General features: G+C 37.0%; 1 protein-coding gene across 3 annotated transcripts in view; it reads left to right on the forward strand.

Moving 5' to 3' along the window:
- OPHN1 (oligophrenin 1) overlaps nucleotides 1–20,467 on the forward strand; it is a 560,040-nt gene that overhangs the window by 477,780 nt on the left and 61,793 nt on the right. For all 3 annotated transcript variants that reach the window (XM_044235858.1, XM_044235860.1, XM_044235859.1), the window contains exon 20: nucleotides 9,077–9,224. In XM_044235858.1, coding sequence (XP_044091793.1) covers nucleotides 9,077–9,224 — 148 coding nt within the window. The remainder of the gene's footprint in view (nucleotides 1–9,076; nucleotides 9,225–20,467) is intronic.

Below are 20,467 nucleotides of genomic sequence, written 5' to 3' on the forward strand. Positions count from 1 at the left end.
AAGATGCGGTCCATATACACAATGGGATATTACTCAGCCATCAGAAAGGATGAATACCCAACATTTGCATCAATTCGGATGGGACTGGAGAAGATTATGCTAAGTGAAGTAAGTCTAAGAGAGAAAGTCAATATCATACAGTTTCACTTATTTGTGGAACATAAAGAATATATGGAGGACATTAGGAGAAGGGGAAAAATAAAAGGGGAGAAACTAGAGTGGGGGATGAACCATAAGAGACTATGGACTCTGGGAAACAAAGGGAGAGTTTTAGAAGGAAGGAGAATTGAGGAATGGTGAGCCTGGTGATGGGTATTAAGGAGGGCACAGATTGCATGGAGCACTGTGTGTCATATGCAAACAATGAATCATAGAACAGCGCATCAAAAACTAATGATGTACTGTATGGTGACTAACATAACACAATAAAAAATGGATTAAAGACCAAATATGAGACATGAAACCCTAAAAATCCTAAAAGAGAGCACTGGCAATAATGTCTCTGACACTGGCCATAATAACATTTTTCTAGATATGTCTACTGTTTCAAGGGAAAATAAAGGAAAAATAAACTATTGGGACTACATTAAAAAAACCCAGCTTTTGCACAGCTGAGGACACAATCAACAGAACTAAAAGGCAACCTGTTGAATGGGAGACAATATTTGCTAATGGCATATCTGATTAAGGGTTAATATCCAAAATATATAAAGAACTGATACAACTCAACACCCCAAAATAAATCCAATTAAAAATGGGCAAGAGACATGAACAGACATTTCTCCAAAAAAGACATCCAGTTGGCCAACAGATACATGAAAAGATGCTCAACATCAATCATCAGAGAAATGCAAATCAAAACTACAATGAGAGGGCGCCTGGGTGGCTCAGTGGGTTAAGCCACTGCCTTCGGCCCAGGTCATGATCTCAGGGTCCTGGGATCGAGGCCCGCATCGGGCTCCCTGCTCAGCAGGGAGCCTGCTTCCTCCACTCTCTCTGCCTGCCTCTCTGCCTGCTAGTGATCTCGCTCTGTCAAATAAATAAATAAAATCTTAAAAAAAAAAAAACTACAATGAGATATTACCTGTCAGAGTGACTAAAAACACAAACAACAAGTGTTGGTGAGGATGTGGAGAAAAAAGAACCCATGTGTCCTGTCGGTAGGAATGAAAACCTGTGCAGCCACTGTGGAAAACAGTATGGATGTTCCTCAAAAAATTAAAAATTGAACTACCCTATGATCCAGTAATCACACTATGTGAATTTACCCAGAAATACAAAACACTACTTCAAAGGGCTACATGTGTCCCTGTGTTTATAGCATTATTTACCATAGCCAAATTATGGAAGTAGCCCAAGTGTCCAATGGTAGATGAATGGATAAAGAAGATGTGGTATATAAATGGAATTGAATATTATTCAGTCATAAAAAGTAAAATCTTGTGTATATATTCCACATCTTCTTTATCCATTCATCTGTTGATGGACATCTAGGTTCTTTCCATAGTTTGGCTATTCAAAAGAAACAAAATCTTGCCATTTGCGACAACATGGATGGAACTAGAGTGTACCATGCTTAGCGAAATAAGTAAAGCAGAGAAAGACAAGTATCATATGATCTCCCTGATATGAGGAAGTGGTGATGCAACATGGGGGCTTAAGTGGGTAGGAGAAGAATCCATGAAACAAGATGGGATAGGGAGGGAGACAAACCATAAGTGACTCTTAATCTCACGAAACAAACTGTGGGTTGCTGGGGGGAGGGGGGTTGGGAGAAGGAGGGTAGGGTTATGGACATTGGGGAGGGTATGTGCTTTTGGGTAAATTGGAAGGGGAGGTGAACCATGAGAGACTATGGACTCTGAAAAACAATCTGAGGGGTTTGAAGTGGCGGGGGGGGTGGGAGGTTGGGGGTACCAGGTGGTGGGTATTATAGAAGGCACAGCTTGCATGGAGCATTGGGTGTGGTGAAAAATAATGAATACTGTTTTTTCTGAAAATAAATAAATTGGAAAAAAAAGTAAAATCTTCCCATTTGCAATGACAGGGTGGAGCAAGGGAGTATAATGCTAAGCAAAATAAGTCAGTCAGAAAAAGACAAATACCATGATTTCACTCATATTTGGAACTTAAGAAAGGAAACAAATGAGCAAAGGAAAAAAGAGAGAGAGACACACATACAAAGACCAAGCAACAGACTCTTAACTATAGAGAGCAAACTGATCTTTACTAGAAGGGAGGTGGGTAGAGATGGGTGAGATAGGTGATGGGAATTAAAGAAGACACTTCTCTTGATGGGCACCAGGTGATGTGTGGAATTGTTGAATCACTGTATTATACACCTCAAAGAAATATAACAGTGTATGTTAGCCATACTGGAATTAAAATTAAAAAAAAATAAATGACTGAGAACTTCTGAAATCTGGGGAGAGATTTGTGAAGCTAACAAGTGCTTCAAAATTACAACAGGAAAAAATATACAGTGGAAAAAAGACAATCTCTTCAATAAATGGTGCTGGGAAAACTGGGCAGCTATATGTAGAAGAATGAAACTCGACCATTCTCTTACACCGTACACAAAGATAAACTCAAAATGGATAAAAGACCTCAATGTGAGACAGGAATCCATCAGAATCCTAGAGGAGAACATAGGCAGTAATCTCTTTGATATCAGCCACAGAAACTTCTTTTTTTTTCCTCCAATTTATTTATTTTCAGAAAAACAGTATTCATTATTTTTTCACCACACCCAGTGCTCCATGCAAGCTGTGCAACTTCTTTCAAGATATGTCTCCAAAGGCAAAGTAAACAAAAGTGAGGATGAACCATGAGAGGATGAACTTTTGGAACTTCATCAAAATCAAAAGCTTCTGCACAGCAAAGGAAACAGTCAAGAAAACAAAGAGGCAACCCACGGAATGGGAGAAGATATTTGCAAATGACAGTACAGACAGAAGGTTGATATCCAGGATCTATAATGAACTCCTCAAACTCAACACACACAAAACAGACAATCATATCAAAAAATGGGCAGAAGATATGGACAGACACTTCTTCAATGAAGACATACAAATGGCTATCAGACACATGAAAAAATGTTCATCATCACTAGCCATCAGGGAGATTCAAATTAAAACTACATTGAGATATCATCTTACACCAGTTAGAATGGCCAAAATTAACAAAACAGGAAACAACATGTGTTGGAGAGGATGTGGAGAAAGGGGAACCCTCTTCCACTGTTGGTTGGAATGCAAGTTGGTGCAGCCTCTTTGGAGAACAGTGTGGAGATTCCTCAAGAAATTAAAAATAGAACTTCCCTATGACCCTGCCATTGCACTCCTGGTTATTTACCCCAAAGATACAGATGTAGTGAAAAGAAGGGCCTCTGTACCCCAAGTTTATAGCAGCAATGGCCATGGTCGCCAAACTGTGGAAAGAACCAAGATGCCCTTCAACGGATGAATGGATAAGGAAGATGTGGTCCATATACACTATGGAGTATTATGCCTCCACCAGAAAGGATGAATACCCAACTTTTGTAGCAACATGGATGGGACTGGAAGAGATTATGCTGAGTGAAATAAGTCAAGTAGAGAGAGTCAATTATCATATGGTTTCACTTATTTGTGGAGCATAACAAAAAGCATGGAGGACATGGGGAGTTAGAGAGAAGGGGGTTGGGGTAAATTGGAAGGAGAGATGAATCATGAGAGACTATGGACTCTGAAAAACAATCTGAGGGGTTTGAAGTAGTGGGGGGGGTGGGAGGTTCGGATACCAGGTGGTGGGTATTATAGAGGGCATGGCTTGCATGGAGCACTGGGTGTGGTGAAAAAATAATGATACTGTTATGCTGAAAATAAATAAATTTAAAAAATTTCAACCTGAAACAATCTTCTCCAAGACATCGTGTAAAATGAAAAATGAAAAGAATTTTCAAGGCAGTAAGAGAGAAAGTAAAACCTATAAGGGAACATTATAAGGCTATTTGCAGATTTCCCACAGATGTCTTTCAGGCTTAGGGATAGTTGGTTGACATATGCAAAATATGGAAGGAATAAAATTCAACCAAGAATATTTTACCTGGAAAAGTCATCTTTCAGAAATGAAGGACAGATAAAGACTTTGCCAACAAACAAAAGCTGTGGTAGTTCATAAACTCTAGACCTGCCTTACAGGAAGTACTGAAAGGAATTCTTCATGCTGAAATGAAATGACACTAATTAGTTATATAAAAATATATGAAAATAAAAAATACACTGGTAAAGATAAGTATATTCTCAAATTCAGAATACTCTAATACTGTAATGTGGTAGTATGTTAACTTTGTAACTTTAGTATAAATGTTAAAGTACAAAAGTGTTAAAAAAACTTTAGGTACAATAATTTTTAATAGGTACATAATATAAAAAGAGGTAAATTTTCAGGGCGCCTGGGTGGCTCAGTGGGTTAAAGCATCTGCCTTTGTCTCTGGTCATGATCTCAGGGTCCTGGGATCGAGCCCCACATCAGGCTCTCCACACAGTGGGGAGCCTGCTTCCCACTCCCTCTCTGCCTACCTCTCTGCCTACTTGTGATCTCTATCTGTCAAATAAATAAATAAAATCTTTTTTTAAAAAAAAAAAGGTAAATTTTGACGTCAAAAACAAAATATGTGAAGAGGTGTGAAATGGTTGAGGTTTTGTGTGTGATCAAAGATAAGTTGTTCTCAGCTTAAAAGAGGTTTTTATATTGATATTTTTGTTTATGAAAGCCTCATGGTAACCACAAAACAAAAACTAAAAGTAGATACACAAAAGATAAAGAGAAAGGAATCAAAACATACCAGCACAGAAAATGATCAGTTCACTAGAACAAAGACAGCAAGAGAAGAGGAAAGGAACAGCAGAATTACAAAAGAGCCAGAAAACAGTTATTAGCAAACTGAGGGTTTTAGATGGGGTGGGGGATAGGTTGGCCCAGTGATGGGTATTTTTTTTTTAAAGATTTTATTTATTTATTTGACAGAGAGAAATCACAAGTAGATGGAGAGGCTGGTAGAGAGAAAGAGAGAGAGAGAGAGAGGGAAGCAGGCTCCCTGCTGAGCAGAGAGCCCAATGCGGGCCTCGATCCCAGGACCCTGAGATCATGACCTGAGCCGAAGGCAGCGGCTTAACCCACTGAGCCACCCAGGCGCCCCCCAGTGATGGGTATTAAGGAGGGCACAGTATTGTATGGAGCACTGGGTGTTATATGTAAACAGTGAATCATGGAACACTACATCAAAAACTAATGATGTACTGTATGGTGACTAACATAACATAATCTAAATAATAAAAAAGATATAATTAGTAAATCTTTACCTATCAATAATTATGTAAATGTAAGTATATTAAAAATTTCAATCAAAAGGCATAGAGTGCTGATTGTATTAAAAATAAGACCCAGTAATATGCTGCCTAAAAGAGACTTACTTCAGGTTTAAGGGCACACATAGGCCCAAAATAAAGGGATGGAAAAAAATAATACCATGAAAATGGAAACAAAAAGAAAGCAGGGATAGCTACACTTTTATGAGACAAGGTAAACTTGAAGCCAAAGACTATAACAAGAGAAAAAGAAGGTCATTATATAATGATAAGTCTATTTTTCAAGAAGATGTAACAATTTTAAGTATATATACACTCAGCATTAAAGCACAAAAATATATTAAGTAAATACTAACAGATCTGAAGGGAGAAATAGACAACAAAAAATAATAGTAGGGGACTTAAACACCCCACATTCATCAATGCATATAGATCATCCAGATAGGAAATAAATAAAGCAGTATTGGACTTGAACTATACCTCGGACCAAATGAACCTAACAGACATTTATAGAACACTGCATCCAACAGCAACTGAATACACATTCTTCTCAAGTGCACATGGAACTTTCTAAAGCATAGATCATAGGCTAGGTCCCAAAACAAGCCTTAGCAAATGTATGAAGATTAAAATCATACCAAGTATCTTTTCTGACCAGAATTTTATGATACTAGGCATTAGTAACAGGAGGAAAATTCACAAGTATGTGGTAATTAAACAACACACTCTTGAATAACCATTGGGTCAAGGAAGAAATCAAAAGGGAAATAAATATTTTGAAATAAATGACGGTGGAGAAACAGAGTATCAAACTTAGGGGATCAGCAAAAGCAGTTCTAAGAGGGAATTTTATGCTGATAAACACCCACTTTAAGACAAAAGAATGATGACACCCAAGTCACAACTCAGCCTTCATGCTGCTGGAGCTGGCCAGCTGCCTGCATGATGCACATCTGCAGTGCCCACCACCCATAGCACTTAATTATTTGATTTTCCACTGTGGCTGGTGAGAGCTGGAATTCTTTTAGGCACTGTGTGATCTTAGGTAATTAATCCCTCTAATTCAATTGTATGGTTCTTTCCTCACACATAAGTATTAATCATACCTCAGCTAAAGTCTTAAAGAGAACTTCTGCAGCTCTCCAGAGCTCTTTGTGCAGCTACCTTCTCTCTGATATTTTACCCTGAAAAATTCTCTTTCTTGCCCTCTCCATACTTGCAACTTGTGTCTTCAACTTAAGCTGACTGATGGGCTCCCTCTGAGCTTTCCTCCATAAATTATGGCTTACAGACTCTCTCCATGCTGTAAGCTGGGAATATCATGAGACTCACCTCATTTCTTTTTCCTGTCTCTCATGGATCACCGTCTTTCATTAGATTTCCAATGTCTTAAAGCCCATTGTCATGTGTATTTTTTTCTAGTTTTTAAATTATTAGTTGCAGAAGATGTAAACCTAATAATACCTGTAGTCCTACCTTGACTAGAAGTGGAAGTAGCTATTATAGTGTTTTCAGAGGACAGTTTGGCCTTTTATATCAGTATTTTAAATGTGTTTTTCTTTTGACTCAGCAATTCCAGTCGTCTTCTAGTTGCTGGAGATATAACAGTGAATATGATAATGTACTTCCCTATGGCTTACAATAGATTAGAGTGGCAGACACAAAAACAAAAAGAAATGAATAATTACAATATATTTTGTTGAGAAGTAATAAAAAATGCTAAGGAGAAAAAAAGGGGGGGTAGGACACATTGCATACAGGGAGGTATGGGCTCACTGAAAGGAGTATATTTGATCATAACCTACTGAAATTAAGAGAGCAAGCTATATGAATATCTGGAGGAAGAGCACTCCAGGTAGATGAAACACTCAGTACAAAATCCGTGGTGTGTTTGATAAATAGCAAGAGATATTCTTTTTTTTAAAAAAGATTTTTATTTATTTGACACACAGAGATCATTAGTAGGAAGGGAAGCAGGCACCCCACTGAGCAGAGATCTTGATCCCAGAACCCTGGGACCATGACCTGAGCTGAAGGCAGAGGCTTTAACCCACTGAGCCACCCAGGTGCCCCAGCAAGAGATATTCGTAACAACTCCTATAGTGCATAAACATATGCTCACAAAATGGTAATTATTCAGAATATTACTACTATTAGTGTTGAAACTGTATGGCCTCAAAGTTTCTCTGCTTGCTACTATGTCATACTCTCTCTTTCCTCTGCCATGAGACATTGAGACGTGTATTGCCTTGTGATTGTGCTTGCAATGTTTTCTATCATTGTTCAGCTTTTACACAGGGTTTCCTTGTGTTCCCAATCCTGTAATTTCTGTGACGTTGCAGCCTGATACAATATTGGTCTCTGGCATTTCTTTTTGCACTAATCATTTGGGTTGATTTCATTTGTCGCCTTCCTCCCTCACCATGTGTGTGTCCTCCCAAAAGTGTGTGCACTCTGGCCAAAAGCTCAGTTCCCCCAGAGCCAAGAAAGGTTTTCAAATACATATGACACTATATAAAAATTGTAATCATTTGGGGGTGCCTAGCTGGCTCAGTCGGTTAGGCATCTGATTCTTGATTTTGGTTTGGGTCTTGATCTCAGGGTCATGAGTTGAAGCCCCATGTTGAGCTCTGTGCTGGGCATGGACCCTGCTTTAAAAAATCTTGTAATGGGATGCCTGGGTGGCTCAGTCATTAAGCGTCTGCCTTTGACTCAGGTCACGATCCCAGCATCCTGGGATCCAGCCCCACATCGGGCTCCCTGCTCAGTGGGAAGTCTGCTTCTCCCTCACTCTCCCTGCTTGTTGTTACCTCTCTTGCTGTGTCTCTCTCTGTCAAATAAATAAATAAAATCTTTAAAAATTTTTTGTAATGATACCCTCTCCCTCATTTGTCCAGCACTTTTTACAATGGATAAGACATTTTGTTTTCACCCTTTCTTATTTTTTTAATTTTATTTTTTCAGTGTTCCAAAATTCATTGTTTATGTACCACACCCAGTGCTCCATGCAATACGTGCCCTCCTTAATACCCACTACCAGGCTCACCCAGACCCCCACCCCAATCCCCTCCAAAACCCTCGGTTTGTTTCTCAGAGTCCACAGTCTCCCATGGTTTGTCTCATCTTTTTTGAATAATATATCCATGGTATGAAATTTTAAAAGATCAAGATGATATAGGAGTAAGAAATAAGTTACCCCCATCCTTTCCTCAGCCACTTATTATTCCTATCTTGAAGCAAACAATCTAACCAATTTCTTTGGTATCCTTTCAGAAATATTGGGTGCATTTTAGTAACCCTCCACAACCAACCCCTACCCATACAATGTACCTTGACTACCCTTTTCACTTGATTCTTATCACACCGTGTGAGGTAGTGGTGATCTCCCCATGTTACAGATGAGGAATCTAAAACTCAGAGATAGGAGGTGACTTGCCTAAGGTTTTCCAGGGAGTAAGTGAAAATCCAGGATTGACTGTGCAGTTTTTGTTTGCATTCTTTCCTCCACAATGTGAAGGACCAGGTACTGTGTCTTAAACATTATAGGAGACTTCTAAACACTTGTTGGTAGCTGGAATGATTTTAAAAATCCCAATTCCTTTCATCCTATTAGAATTGCTATGGCAAACTCTAGGTGTAATGTTGGTAGGCATCAATGGGTATTTAGAATTAGGGAGACAAAAACTTGGTCTTTCTCATTGTTTCCTCAAAATATTCTTTTACAGATATATTCAGGTCCACCTGAAGAAAGTTCTACACCCCCAGTGCCTCCACCTCGAGTGACAGCAAGAAGGCACAAACCAATCACGATTTCAAAACGCTTGCTGCGAGAAAGAGCAATTTTTTATACTTCTTCCCTGGATGAACGTGAAGGTCAGTACTGAGGTATATCCTTAGCTTCTTAATAGCATTAGAAGTGACTGGATTGCTGTGATCTCATGAGAAAACTTCAACAGATGAGGATTTGCTTCTTATGGATGGGCAAAGACAGTGGTTTCTTGAGATGGAATCTACAGATGAAGATGCTGTAAAGACTGTTGAAATGACAGCAAAGGATTTTGAATATTAAATAAGCTTAGTTGATAAAGCAGTGGCAGGGTTTGAGAGTATCAACTCCAATTTTGAAAGTTCTATTGTGGGTAAAATGCCATCAAACAGCATTGCATGTTAAAGAGAAATGGCATGTAAAAGGAAAAGTCAATCAGTTCAGCAGACTTCATTATTGTCTAATTTTAAAAAATCGATACAGCTAACCGAACCATCACCCAGATCAGTCAGCAGCCATCAAAAACAAGGCCAGAGCTTTCTCAGCATAAATATTATGACTTGCTGGAATCTCAGATGATGTTTAGCATTTTTAAGCAATAAAGTATTCTTTTATTTATTAAGCTTTTTATTCCAAAATAGTTAATATAAAGTGCTATATTAGTTTCAGGTATACAATATAGTGGTTCAAAACTTATATACAACACCTGGTGTTCATCACAACAAATGTACCCCATCACCTATTTTATCCATTCCTACACCCACCTCCCCTCTGGTAACCATTAGTTTACTCCCTATAGTTAAAAGTCTGTTACTTGTTCTTTTTGTTTGTTTCTTTGTTTCTCTCTCTCTCTCTTCCCCTTTGCTGGATTGTTTTGTTTCTTAAATTCCACATATGAGTGAAATCATATGGTATTTGTCTTTCTCTGAGTAACTTATTTCATTTAGCATAATACTTTCTAGCTCAAAACACATCATTGCAAATGATAAGATTTCATTCTTTTTTATGGATAAGTAATATTGCGTTATATATATTCCACATATATACCATATCTTCTTTATCCATTCATCTATCAAGGGACACTTCTTTATCCATGCATCTGTCGAGGGACACTTGGGCTGGTTCCACAATTTTACTCTTGTAATAATGCTGCTATAAACATAAGGGTGCATGTATGCCTTTGAATTATTGTTTTAGTATTCTTTGGGTAAATACCCAGTAGTATAATTGCTGGATCATAAGGTAGTTCTATTTTTATTTCTTTGAGGAAACACCATATTGTTTCCCACAGTGGCTGTACAAGTTTGCATACCCACCAATAGGGCACAGATTTCCTTTTTCTGACCATCCTCACCAATACTTGCTGTTTCTTATATTTTTAATTTTCACCCTTCTGACAGGTTTGAGGTGATACCTCATTGTAATTTTGATTTACGTTTCCCTGATGATGAGTGATGTTGAGCATCTTTTCATGTCTGTTGGCCATCTGTATGTTTTCTTTGGAGAAATGTCTGTTCATTTCTTCTGCTCATTTTTAAATTGGATTATTTGGTTTTTAGGTGTTGAGTTGTATAAGTTGCTTATATATTTTGGATACTAACCCTTAATCAGACATGTCATTTGCAAATATCTTCTCCCATTCAGCAGGTTGCCTTCTAGTTTTGTTGATTGTTTCCTTCACTGTGCAGGAGCTTGTGTTTTGATGTAGTCCCAATAGTTTATTTTTGCTTTTATTTCCCTTGCCGCAGGAGACATACCTAGAAAAAATGATGTCAGAGAAATTACTGCTTATGTTCTTTTCTAAGATTTTTAGGGTTTCAGCTCTCACATTTAGATTTTTAATCTATTTTGAGTTTTTTTTAATATGGTGTAAGAAATTGGTCCATTTTCATTCTTTTGCATATAACTGCTCTGTTTTAGAGGCAACATTTATTGAAAAGACTATCTTCTCCCCATTGTATATTCTGTCCTCCTTTTTTGGAGATTAATTGATCATACGATTGTGCATTTATTCCCGGGTTTTGCATTCTATTCTATTGATCTATCTACTTATTTTTGTGCCAGTAAAATACTCTTTTGACTACTAGAGCTTTGTAGCACAACTTGAAGTCTGGAATTGTGCTGCTGCCAGTTTTGTTTTTCTTTTTCAAGATTGCTTTGGCTATTTGGGGTCTTTTGTGGTTCTGTATAAATTTTAGGATTATTTTTTCCAGTTCTGTGAGAAATACTATGGTATTTTGGTAGAGATTTCATTAAATCTCTAGATGGCTTTGGGTTGTGTAGACATTTTAACAATACTTGTTCTTCCAGTCCATGAGTATGGAATGTCTTTCCATTTCTTTGTGTCATCTTTAATTTCTTTAATGTTATGTAGTTTTCAGTGTACAGGTCTTTCTTCTCTTTCACTATGTTTATTCTTAGATACTTTATTATTTTTGGTGCAATTTTAAAAAGAATTGTTTTTTTAAATTTCTCTTTTTGCTGCATCATTATTATTACATAGAAATGCATGGACTTTTCTGAACATTGATTTTGTATCCTGCAACTTTATGAATTTATTTATCAGTTCTAGTAGTTTTTTGGTAGTCTTCAGTTTTTTCTATATATAGTAGCATGGCATCTGCAAATAGTGAAATTTTACTTCTTCCTCACCTTTTATTTCTTTTTCTTGTCTGAATGTTGTGGCTAGGACTTCCATTACTATGTTGAATAAAAGTGGTGAAAATGGGGGAACCTGGGTGGCTCCATCATTAAGCAGCTGCCTTTAGCTCAGGTCATGATCCCAGGGTCCTGGGATTGAGACCCACATCAGACTCCCTGCTTAGTGGGGAGCCTGCTTCTCCCTCTCCCTCTCCCCCTGCCTGTTTTCCCTCTCTCCCTCTTCCCCTGCCTGTGTTCCCTCTCTCTTTTAAATAAATAATAAATAAAGTTTTTTTTAAAAAGTATTGAGGGATTGGAAGAGATTATGCTGAGTGAAATAAGTCAAGCAGAGAGAGTCAATTATCATATGGTTTCACTTATTTGTGGAGTATAAGAAATAACACAGAGGACATAGGGAGATGGAGAGAAGGGAGTTGAGGGAAATTGGAGGGGGAGATGAACCATGAGAGACTATGTACTCTGAAAAACAATCTAAGGGTTTTGAAGAGGGAGCAGTGGGAAGTTAGGCCAGCCTGGTGGTGGGTATTGTGGAGGGCACATATTGCATGGAGCACTGGGTGTGGTGCATAAACAATGAATTCTAGTACAGTGAAAAGTAATTTAAAAAATAAAAAAATTAAAAATTAAAGTAGATACATTTTCTTGCATGGACATTATATCTCAATAAAGTTTTTTTTTAAATAAAATTTTTTTTAAAAAGCAGTGAGAATGGATATCCTTGTCTTGTTCATGATCTTAGGGGGAGAGCTCTCAGGTTTTCCCCACTGAGTATGGTGTTCACTGTGAGTTTTTCATGTAAGACCTTTATGTTGAGGTATGTTGAGGTATGAGGTACTTTGTTGAGATTTTATTTTGTTTTGTTTTTCATGAATGGATTGGTGCTTGTCAAATGTCTTTTTTGGATCTGTTGAAATGATCATATGGTTTTTGTCCTTTCCCCTATTGATGTGATGTATGACATTGATTAATTTGCTAATATTGAATCACTCTTGCATCCTTGGAATAAATTCCCCTTGATTGTGGTGAATGAATGTTTTGAAGTATTGTTGTATTCAATTTGCTAGTATTTTGTTGAGATTTTTTTGCATCTATATTTAATAGAAATGTCAGATTGTGATTCTTTTTTTGTGCTGTCTTTATCTGGTCTTGGTATCAAGGTAATGCTGGTCTCATAGAATGAATTTGGAAGTTCTCCTTCCTTTTCTATTTTTGTAATATCTGGAGAAGAATAGGTATCAAATCTTCTTTAAATGTCTGGTAGAATTTGCCTATGAAACTGTCTTGTCCTGGACTTCTGTTTTTGGGGAGTTTTTTGATAACTGAATTCACTTTCTTTGCTGGTTATTGGTCAGTTCAAGTTTTCTCTTTCTTCCTGTTCCAGTTTTGGTACGTTATATGTTTCTAGGAATTTACCTATTTTTTCTAGGTTGTCCAGTTTGTTGGCATATAGTGTCTCATAATATTTTCTTACATTTGTTTGTATTTCTGTGGTGTTGGTTCCTATTTCTCCCCTCTCATTTGTGATTTTATTTGAGTAATTTCTCTTTGCTTTTCTGGTGAGTATGGCTAAAGTTTTATCAATTTTGCTTATCTTTTCAAAGACACAAGTCCTGGTTTCATTGATTAGTTCTACAGCTGTGTGTGTGTGTGTGTGTGTGTGTGTGTATGTATGTGTTTAAGCGTCTGTATCTTTTCTTTTCTACTCAAATATTTACTATTTCCTTCCTTCCCCTTAGGTTTTAGTTTTGTTTATTCTTCTTTTTCTAGCTTCTTTATGTATAAAGTTAGGTTGTTTATTTGAAATTTTTCTTGCTCCTAGAGTTCGGCATATATTGCTATAAACTTCCCTCTTAGAATTCCCTTTGCTGTATCCCACTGATTTTTGGACTGCTATGTTTTCTTTTTCATTTGTTGCCATGTAATTTTTTATTTCTTCTTTGATCTATTAGTTGACCCATTCATTCTTTAGTAGGATGTTATTTAGTCTCTATGTGTTTGTGCTCTTAACAGATTTTTTTCTTTTCGTTGATTTGTGGTTTCATAGTGTGGTAGTCAGAAAATATGCATAGTATTACTTTAATATTTTTTAATTTGTTGAGACTTGTCTTGTGGCATAATTTGTGTTCCATTCTGGAGAATGTTCCATGTGCCCTTGAAAAGAATGTGTATTCTGCTGTTTAAGGATGGTGTTCTGAATATATCTGCTCAATCCATCTGGTCCAGTGTCTCCTTCAAAGCCATTATTTCCTTGTTGGTTTTCTGATTGGATTGTCTGTCTGTGATGTGAATGTCCCCTACTATTATTGTGTTACTATCAAATTGTTCCTTTCTTTGCTTTTAAATGTCTTATATACTTAGTTACTCCCATGTTAGGTGCATAAATATTTACAAATGTTATAACTTCTTGTTGGATTTTCCTCTTTATTATTATACACTGTCCTTGTTTGTTTCTTGCTACAGTCTTTTTTTTAAAGCCTATTTTTCCCAAGTCAAAAGATATAAAATCAGTGTACACTAGTCAGTTCCATATCTATACACTAACAATGACACAGCAGAAAGAGAAATAGAGGAATCGATCCCATTTATAAATGCACCAAAAACTATAAGATACCTGGAAATAAACCTAACCAAAGAGCTAAGGTGTCTTTATTCTGAAAACTATAGAAAACTTATGAAAGAAATTGAAGAACACACAAAGAAATGGAAAAATCATCCATGCTCATGAACTGGAAGAACAAATATTGTTAAAACGACTATGCTACCCAAAAAAAGTCTATACATTCAATAGAGTCCCTATCAAAATGCCATCATCATTTTTCACAGAGCTGAAACAAACAATCCTAAAATTTGTATGAAACCAGGAAACATCCCAGATAGCCAAAGGAATGTTTAAAAAGAAAACCAAAGCTTGTGGCATCACAATTCCAGACTTCAAGCTGTATTACAAAGTTGTAATCAGCAGGACAGTCTGGTATGGGCACAAAAACAGACATATAGGCCAATGGAACAGAATAGAGAACCCAGAAATGGACCCTCACCTCTATGATCAACTGATCTTCAACAAAGCAGGAGGGACTATTCAATGGAAAACCAATGGTGTTGGGAAAATTGGACAGCCACATGCAGAAGAAGGAAACTGGACCAGTTTATTATACCATACACAAAAATAAACTCAAAATGGATTAAAGACCTAAATGTGAGATAAGAATCCCTCAAAATCCTGGAGGAGAATACAGGCAGCAACCTCTTTGACCTCAGACACAGCAACTTCTTGCTAGACATATCTCTAGATGCAAGGGAAACAAAAGCAAAAATGAACTATTGGGACTTCAAGATAAAAAGCTTTTGCACAGCAAAGGAAACAATCAACAAAACTAAAAGGCAAGCTGTGGAATTGGAGAAGATATTCACAAATGATGTATCAGATAAAGGGTTAGTATCCAAAATATATAAAAAGCTTATACAACTCAACATTCAAAAAAATAATCCAATTTTTTAAAAATGGACAGAAGATATGAAGAGACATTTCTCCAAAGAAGACATAGGAATGGCTAACAAACACATGAAAAAATGTTCAACATAACTCAGAAGCAGGGAAAGACAAATCAAAACCACAATGAGATATCACCTCACACTGGTCAGAATAACTAAAATTAACAAGTCAGGAAACTACAGATGTTGGTGAGAATGTGGAGAAAGAGGAACTCTCTTACACTGTTGGTGAGAATGCCAACTGGTGTAGCCACTCTGTAAAACAGTATTGGGGTTCCTCAAAAAGTTAAAAATAGAACTACCCTACAATCTAGCAATTGCACTGCCAGGTATTCCAAAGGATACAGACACAGTGATTTGAAGGGGCACATGCACCCCAATGTTTATATAGCACCAATGTCCACAATAGCCAAAATATGGAAAAAGCCTAGATATCTATCAACAGATAGATCTCCCCCAACTTGTGTTCCTTCTAACTCTGTGTGTCACTCTCTGTCAAATAAATAAATAAAATCTTTTTTTAAAAAAGACAAAGAAAATTGACATTTATTTAGACTAGGGAAAAAAAGAGAGAAGACTTAAATAAAATTAAAAATGAAAGAGGAGACAATTACAAGAGAAATTCAGAGATTCATAAAGAGACAACTGTGAACAATTAAATTCCAACAAGTTGGATAACCTAGAAGAAATGGATACATTTCTAGAAACATATAAGCTCTCAAGACTGAATTATAAATAGAAAAGCTGAATAGACCAATAATGAGTAAGGAGATGAATTGCAACCAAAAACCTCCCAACCAAGAAAAGCTTCACAGTCTAATGTATTCACTGGAGAATTCTACCAACCATTAATGAAGAATTAATACCAATCTTTCTAAAACTCTTCCAAAAACTTTAAGAAGAAGGAACAATCCTACCTCATTTTTTGAGACCAGACTTACCTCGGTACCAAAGCCAATGAAAGACAATATAAAACAGGAAAATTGTAGGCCAGTATCCCTGATGAATATAGATGCCAATATCCTTGACATAGTACTTGAAAACTGAATCCAACACCAGATTAAAAGAATCTTGAACCATGGTCAAGTGAGATTTATCCCTAGGATGGGTACAAGTATGGTTCAGTATAAATAAAACAATAAATGGGACACAGCACATTGGTAGAATGAATGATAAAAATTATATGATCTTTTCAATAGATCCAGAAAAAAGCATATTCATCAATATTATTTCATGATAACAATTCTCAACAAATTACATATAGAAGGAATGAACTTTGGTATCATAAAGGCCATATATAACAAACCCACAGCTAATATTATACTCAAAGGTAAAAAGCTGAAAGCTCTTGATCTTAGAAAGATCAAGAACAAGGATGTCCACTGCCTCCACTTTTATTCAGCATAATATTGTAGTCCTAGCCAGAGAAGTTAGTCAAGAAAAAGAAAAAAGAAAAGTGTCCAAATTAGAAAGCAAGAAGTAAAATTGTCTGTTTGTAGGTGGTATGCTCTTATATAGGAAAAAATCCTAGGGGGTCCAGGGTGGCTCAACTTGTTAAGCATCTGACTTCCAGCTTAGGTCATGATTCCAGGGTCCTGGGATTGAACCCTAGGTCAGGCTTCCTGCTCAGTGGGAAGCCTGCTTCTTCTCTCCCTTTGCCACTCCCCCTGCTTGTGCACGCTCTCTCTCTTTCGCTCGCTCTCTTTCTCTCTCTCTCAAATAAGTAAATTAAATATTTTTTTAAATAAAATAAAGAAAAAACTCTAAAGACTCCACCAAAAGACTGTTAGAACTAATAAGCAAATTCAGCAAAGTACAGGATACAAAATCAACATACAAAATTCACTTGTGTTATATACTAACAATGAACTATCAAAAAACAAGAAAAAGAAATTTTAAAAAATGCCATTTACAATAGCATCAAAAAATATTTAGGAATAAAATTAACCAAGGAGTTGAAGACCTGTGCACTGAAAATTAGAAAGCATTGATTAAAGAAATTGAGAAAAACATAAATAAATGGAAAGATATTCTGTGTTCATGTGTTGGAAGGATTATCTACAGAATCAATGCAAGTCTGTGTATTTGAGTTTTTAAGGTTCCAAATATAAATGAGATCATGCAGTTTTTTTTTCCTTTCTGTGTCTACCTTGTTACCCTGAGCATAATGTCTTCCAGGTTTTATCCATATCATTGCAAATGGCAGGATAGCCTCCTTTCTTAAGGCTGAATAATATTCATATATGTGATTATATAGCTATATTTTCTTCATTCATCTGTTAGCAGACACTTAAGTTGTTTCTATATCTTGTTATCTTTTTAATTCTTGCTGTCATAAGTGGATGTGAATCCATACGCCTTTAATTCTTATCACTTCCCATTTAAGATAGGTAAATTGAGATCCATTTTGTAGTGAAGTCATTGGATGCTCAGAGAGGGTAAGTAGTTTGCTAAGTCCACATGGTTTCTAAATGACAGAGCAGCGATTTGCATGCCCCTCATTCCAGAACTCATTTATCTACTACATAGTGTCTAAACACTCTTCCGAGAAGCCATTGATCCTACTCACCACTGTTCTTTTTTTTATTTTTTTTTAAAAGATTTTATTTATTTATTTATTTGACAGAGAGAAATCACAAGTAGATGGAGAGGCAGGCAGAGAGAGAGGGAAGCAGGCTTCCTGCCGAGCAGAGAGCCCGATGCGGGACTCGATCCCAGGACCCTGAGATCATGACCTGAGCTGAAGGCAGCGGCTTAACCCACTGAGCCACCCAGGCGCCCCTCTCACCACTGTTCTTTACCAGCAACATTTCATTATTTCACTCCCAAACTTGTTATTCCACTCTATAGAGTATTTCAGTGAGTCTTTTCACCAACATCATGGACTCCTTCACACCCACATATCTAAACAATGTCCATTCCACTCTTTACATCTCTTGACTCTGTCTCTCTTTGCTGCTGGTATTCTAATTTAGATCATTCTCGTCAGCAGTTTCCTATCTTGCCTCCCTACCTCTAGTCTCTCTACTCCTATGTTTTAATATGACCCAAAAGTGATATTCTAAAAACACATGTGATAATGCCACTTCCCGGCCCAAAAAGAACCTCTTTAACCCAGTGATAAAGTTCATATCCCTGAACATGGCATTTATGGCCTTAATGATACATTCCCAACCCACCTTAACAACCTCATCTCCAACTACACACACTTTTCATCTAAGATCAGTTACTGTGCCCAAGCCACACTAAATTTTATTTTACATTTTTTATTTTTTTTAAATTTTTTATTAACATAAATGTTTTATTAGCCCCAGGGGTACAGGTCTGTGAATTGCCAGGTTTATACACTTCTGAGCACTCACCATAGCACATACCTTCCCCAATGTCCATAACCCCACCATCTTCTCCCTACCCCCCCTACCCCCAGCAATCCTCAGTTTGTTTTATGAGATTAAGAGTCTCTTATGGTTTGTCTCCCTACTGATCCCATCTTGTTTCATTTATTCTTTTCCTACTCCCCAAACCCTCCATGCTGTCTCTCAACTTCCTTATATCAGAGAGATCATATGATAATTGTCTTTCTCTGATTGACTTATTTCACTAAGCATAATACCCTCTAGTTCCATCCATGTCATTGCAAATGGCAAGACTTTGTTTCCTTTGAAGGCTGTGTAGCATTCCATTGTATATATGTACACCACATCTTTTTATCCATTCGTCTGTTGCTGGACATCTAGGTCCCTTCCATAGTTTGGCTATTGTGTACAGTTGCTATAAACATTTGGGTGCATGTGCCCCTTCAAATCACTACATTTGTATCTTTAGGGTAAATACCCAGTAGTGTAATTACTGGGTTGCAGGGTAGCTCTATTTTCAACTTTTTGAGGAACCTCCATGCTGTTTTCCAGAGTGGTTGCACCAATTTGCATTCCCACCAACAGTGTAGGAGGATTCCCCTTTCTCCACATCCTTGTCAGCATCTGTCATTTCCTGATTTGTGAATTTAAGCCATTCTGACTGGTGTGAGGTGGTATCTCATTGTGGTTTTGATTTGTATTTCCCTGATGCCAAGTGATTTGGAGCACTTTTTCATGTGTCTATTGGCCATCTGGATGTCTTTGCAAAAATGTCTGTTCATGTCCTCTGCCCATTTCTTGATTGGATTCTTTGTTCTTTCAGTGTTGAGTTTGCTAAGCTCTTTATAGATTTTGGATACTAGCCCTTTATCTGATATGTCGTTTACAAATACCTTCTCGCATTCAGTCAGTTGTCTTTTGGTTTTGTTAACTGTTTCCTTTGCTGTGCAAAAGCTTTTGATCTTGATTAAATCCCAATAGTTCATTTTTGCCCTTGCTTCCCTTGCCTTTGGCGATGTTCCTAGGAAAAAGTTGCTGCAGCTGAAGTCAAAGAGGATGCTGCCTGTGTTCTCCTCAAGGATTTTGATGGATTCCTTTCTCACATTGAGGTCTTTCATCCATCTTGAGTCTATTTTCATGTGTAGTATAAGGAAATGGTCCAGTTTCATTTTTCTGCATGTGGCTATCCAATTTTCTCACATCATTTGTTGAAGAGACTGTCTCTTTTCCATTGGACATGCTTTCCTGCTTTGTCAAAGATTAGTTGACCATGGAGTTGAGGGTCTATTTCTGGGCTCTCTATTCTGTTCCATTGATCTATATGTCTGTTTTTGTGCCAGTACCATACTGTCTTGATGATGACAGCTTTGTAATAAAGCTTGAAGTCTGGAATTGTGGTGCCACCAACATTGGCTTTCTTTTTCAACATTCTTCTGGCTATTCAAGGTCTTTTCTGGTTCCATATAAATTTTAGAATTCTTTGTTCCATTCCTTTGACAAAAATGGATGGGATTTTGATAGGGATTGGATTAAACGTGTAGATTGCATAGACATTTTCACAATATTTGTTCTTCCAATCTATGAGCATGGAACATTTTCCCATTTCTTTGTGCCTTCCTCAATTTCTTTCATGAGTACTTTATAGTTTTCTGAGTATAGATTCTTAGCCTCTTTGGTTAGGTTTATTCCTAGGTATCTCAACCATTCCTAGGTAAGTTTTGGGTGCAATTGTAAATGGGATTGACTCCTTAATTTCTCTTTCTTCTGTCTTGTTGTTAGTGTAAAGAAATGCAACTGATTTCTGTGCATTGGTTTTATATCCTTACACTTTACTGAATTCC

Source organism: Neovison vison, chromosome X (genome assembly GCF_020171115.1).
Source record: "Neovison vison isolate M4711 chromosome X, ASM_NN_V1, whole genome shotgun sequence".
Taxonomy (NCBI): domain Eukaryota; kingdom Metazoa; phylum Chordata; class Mammalia; order Carnivora; family Mustelidae; genus Neogale; species Neogale vison.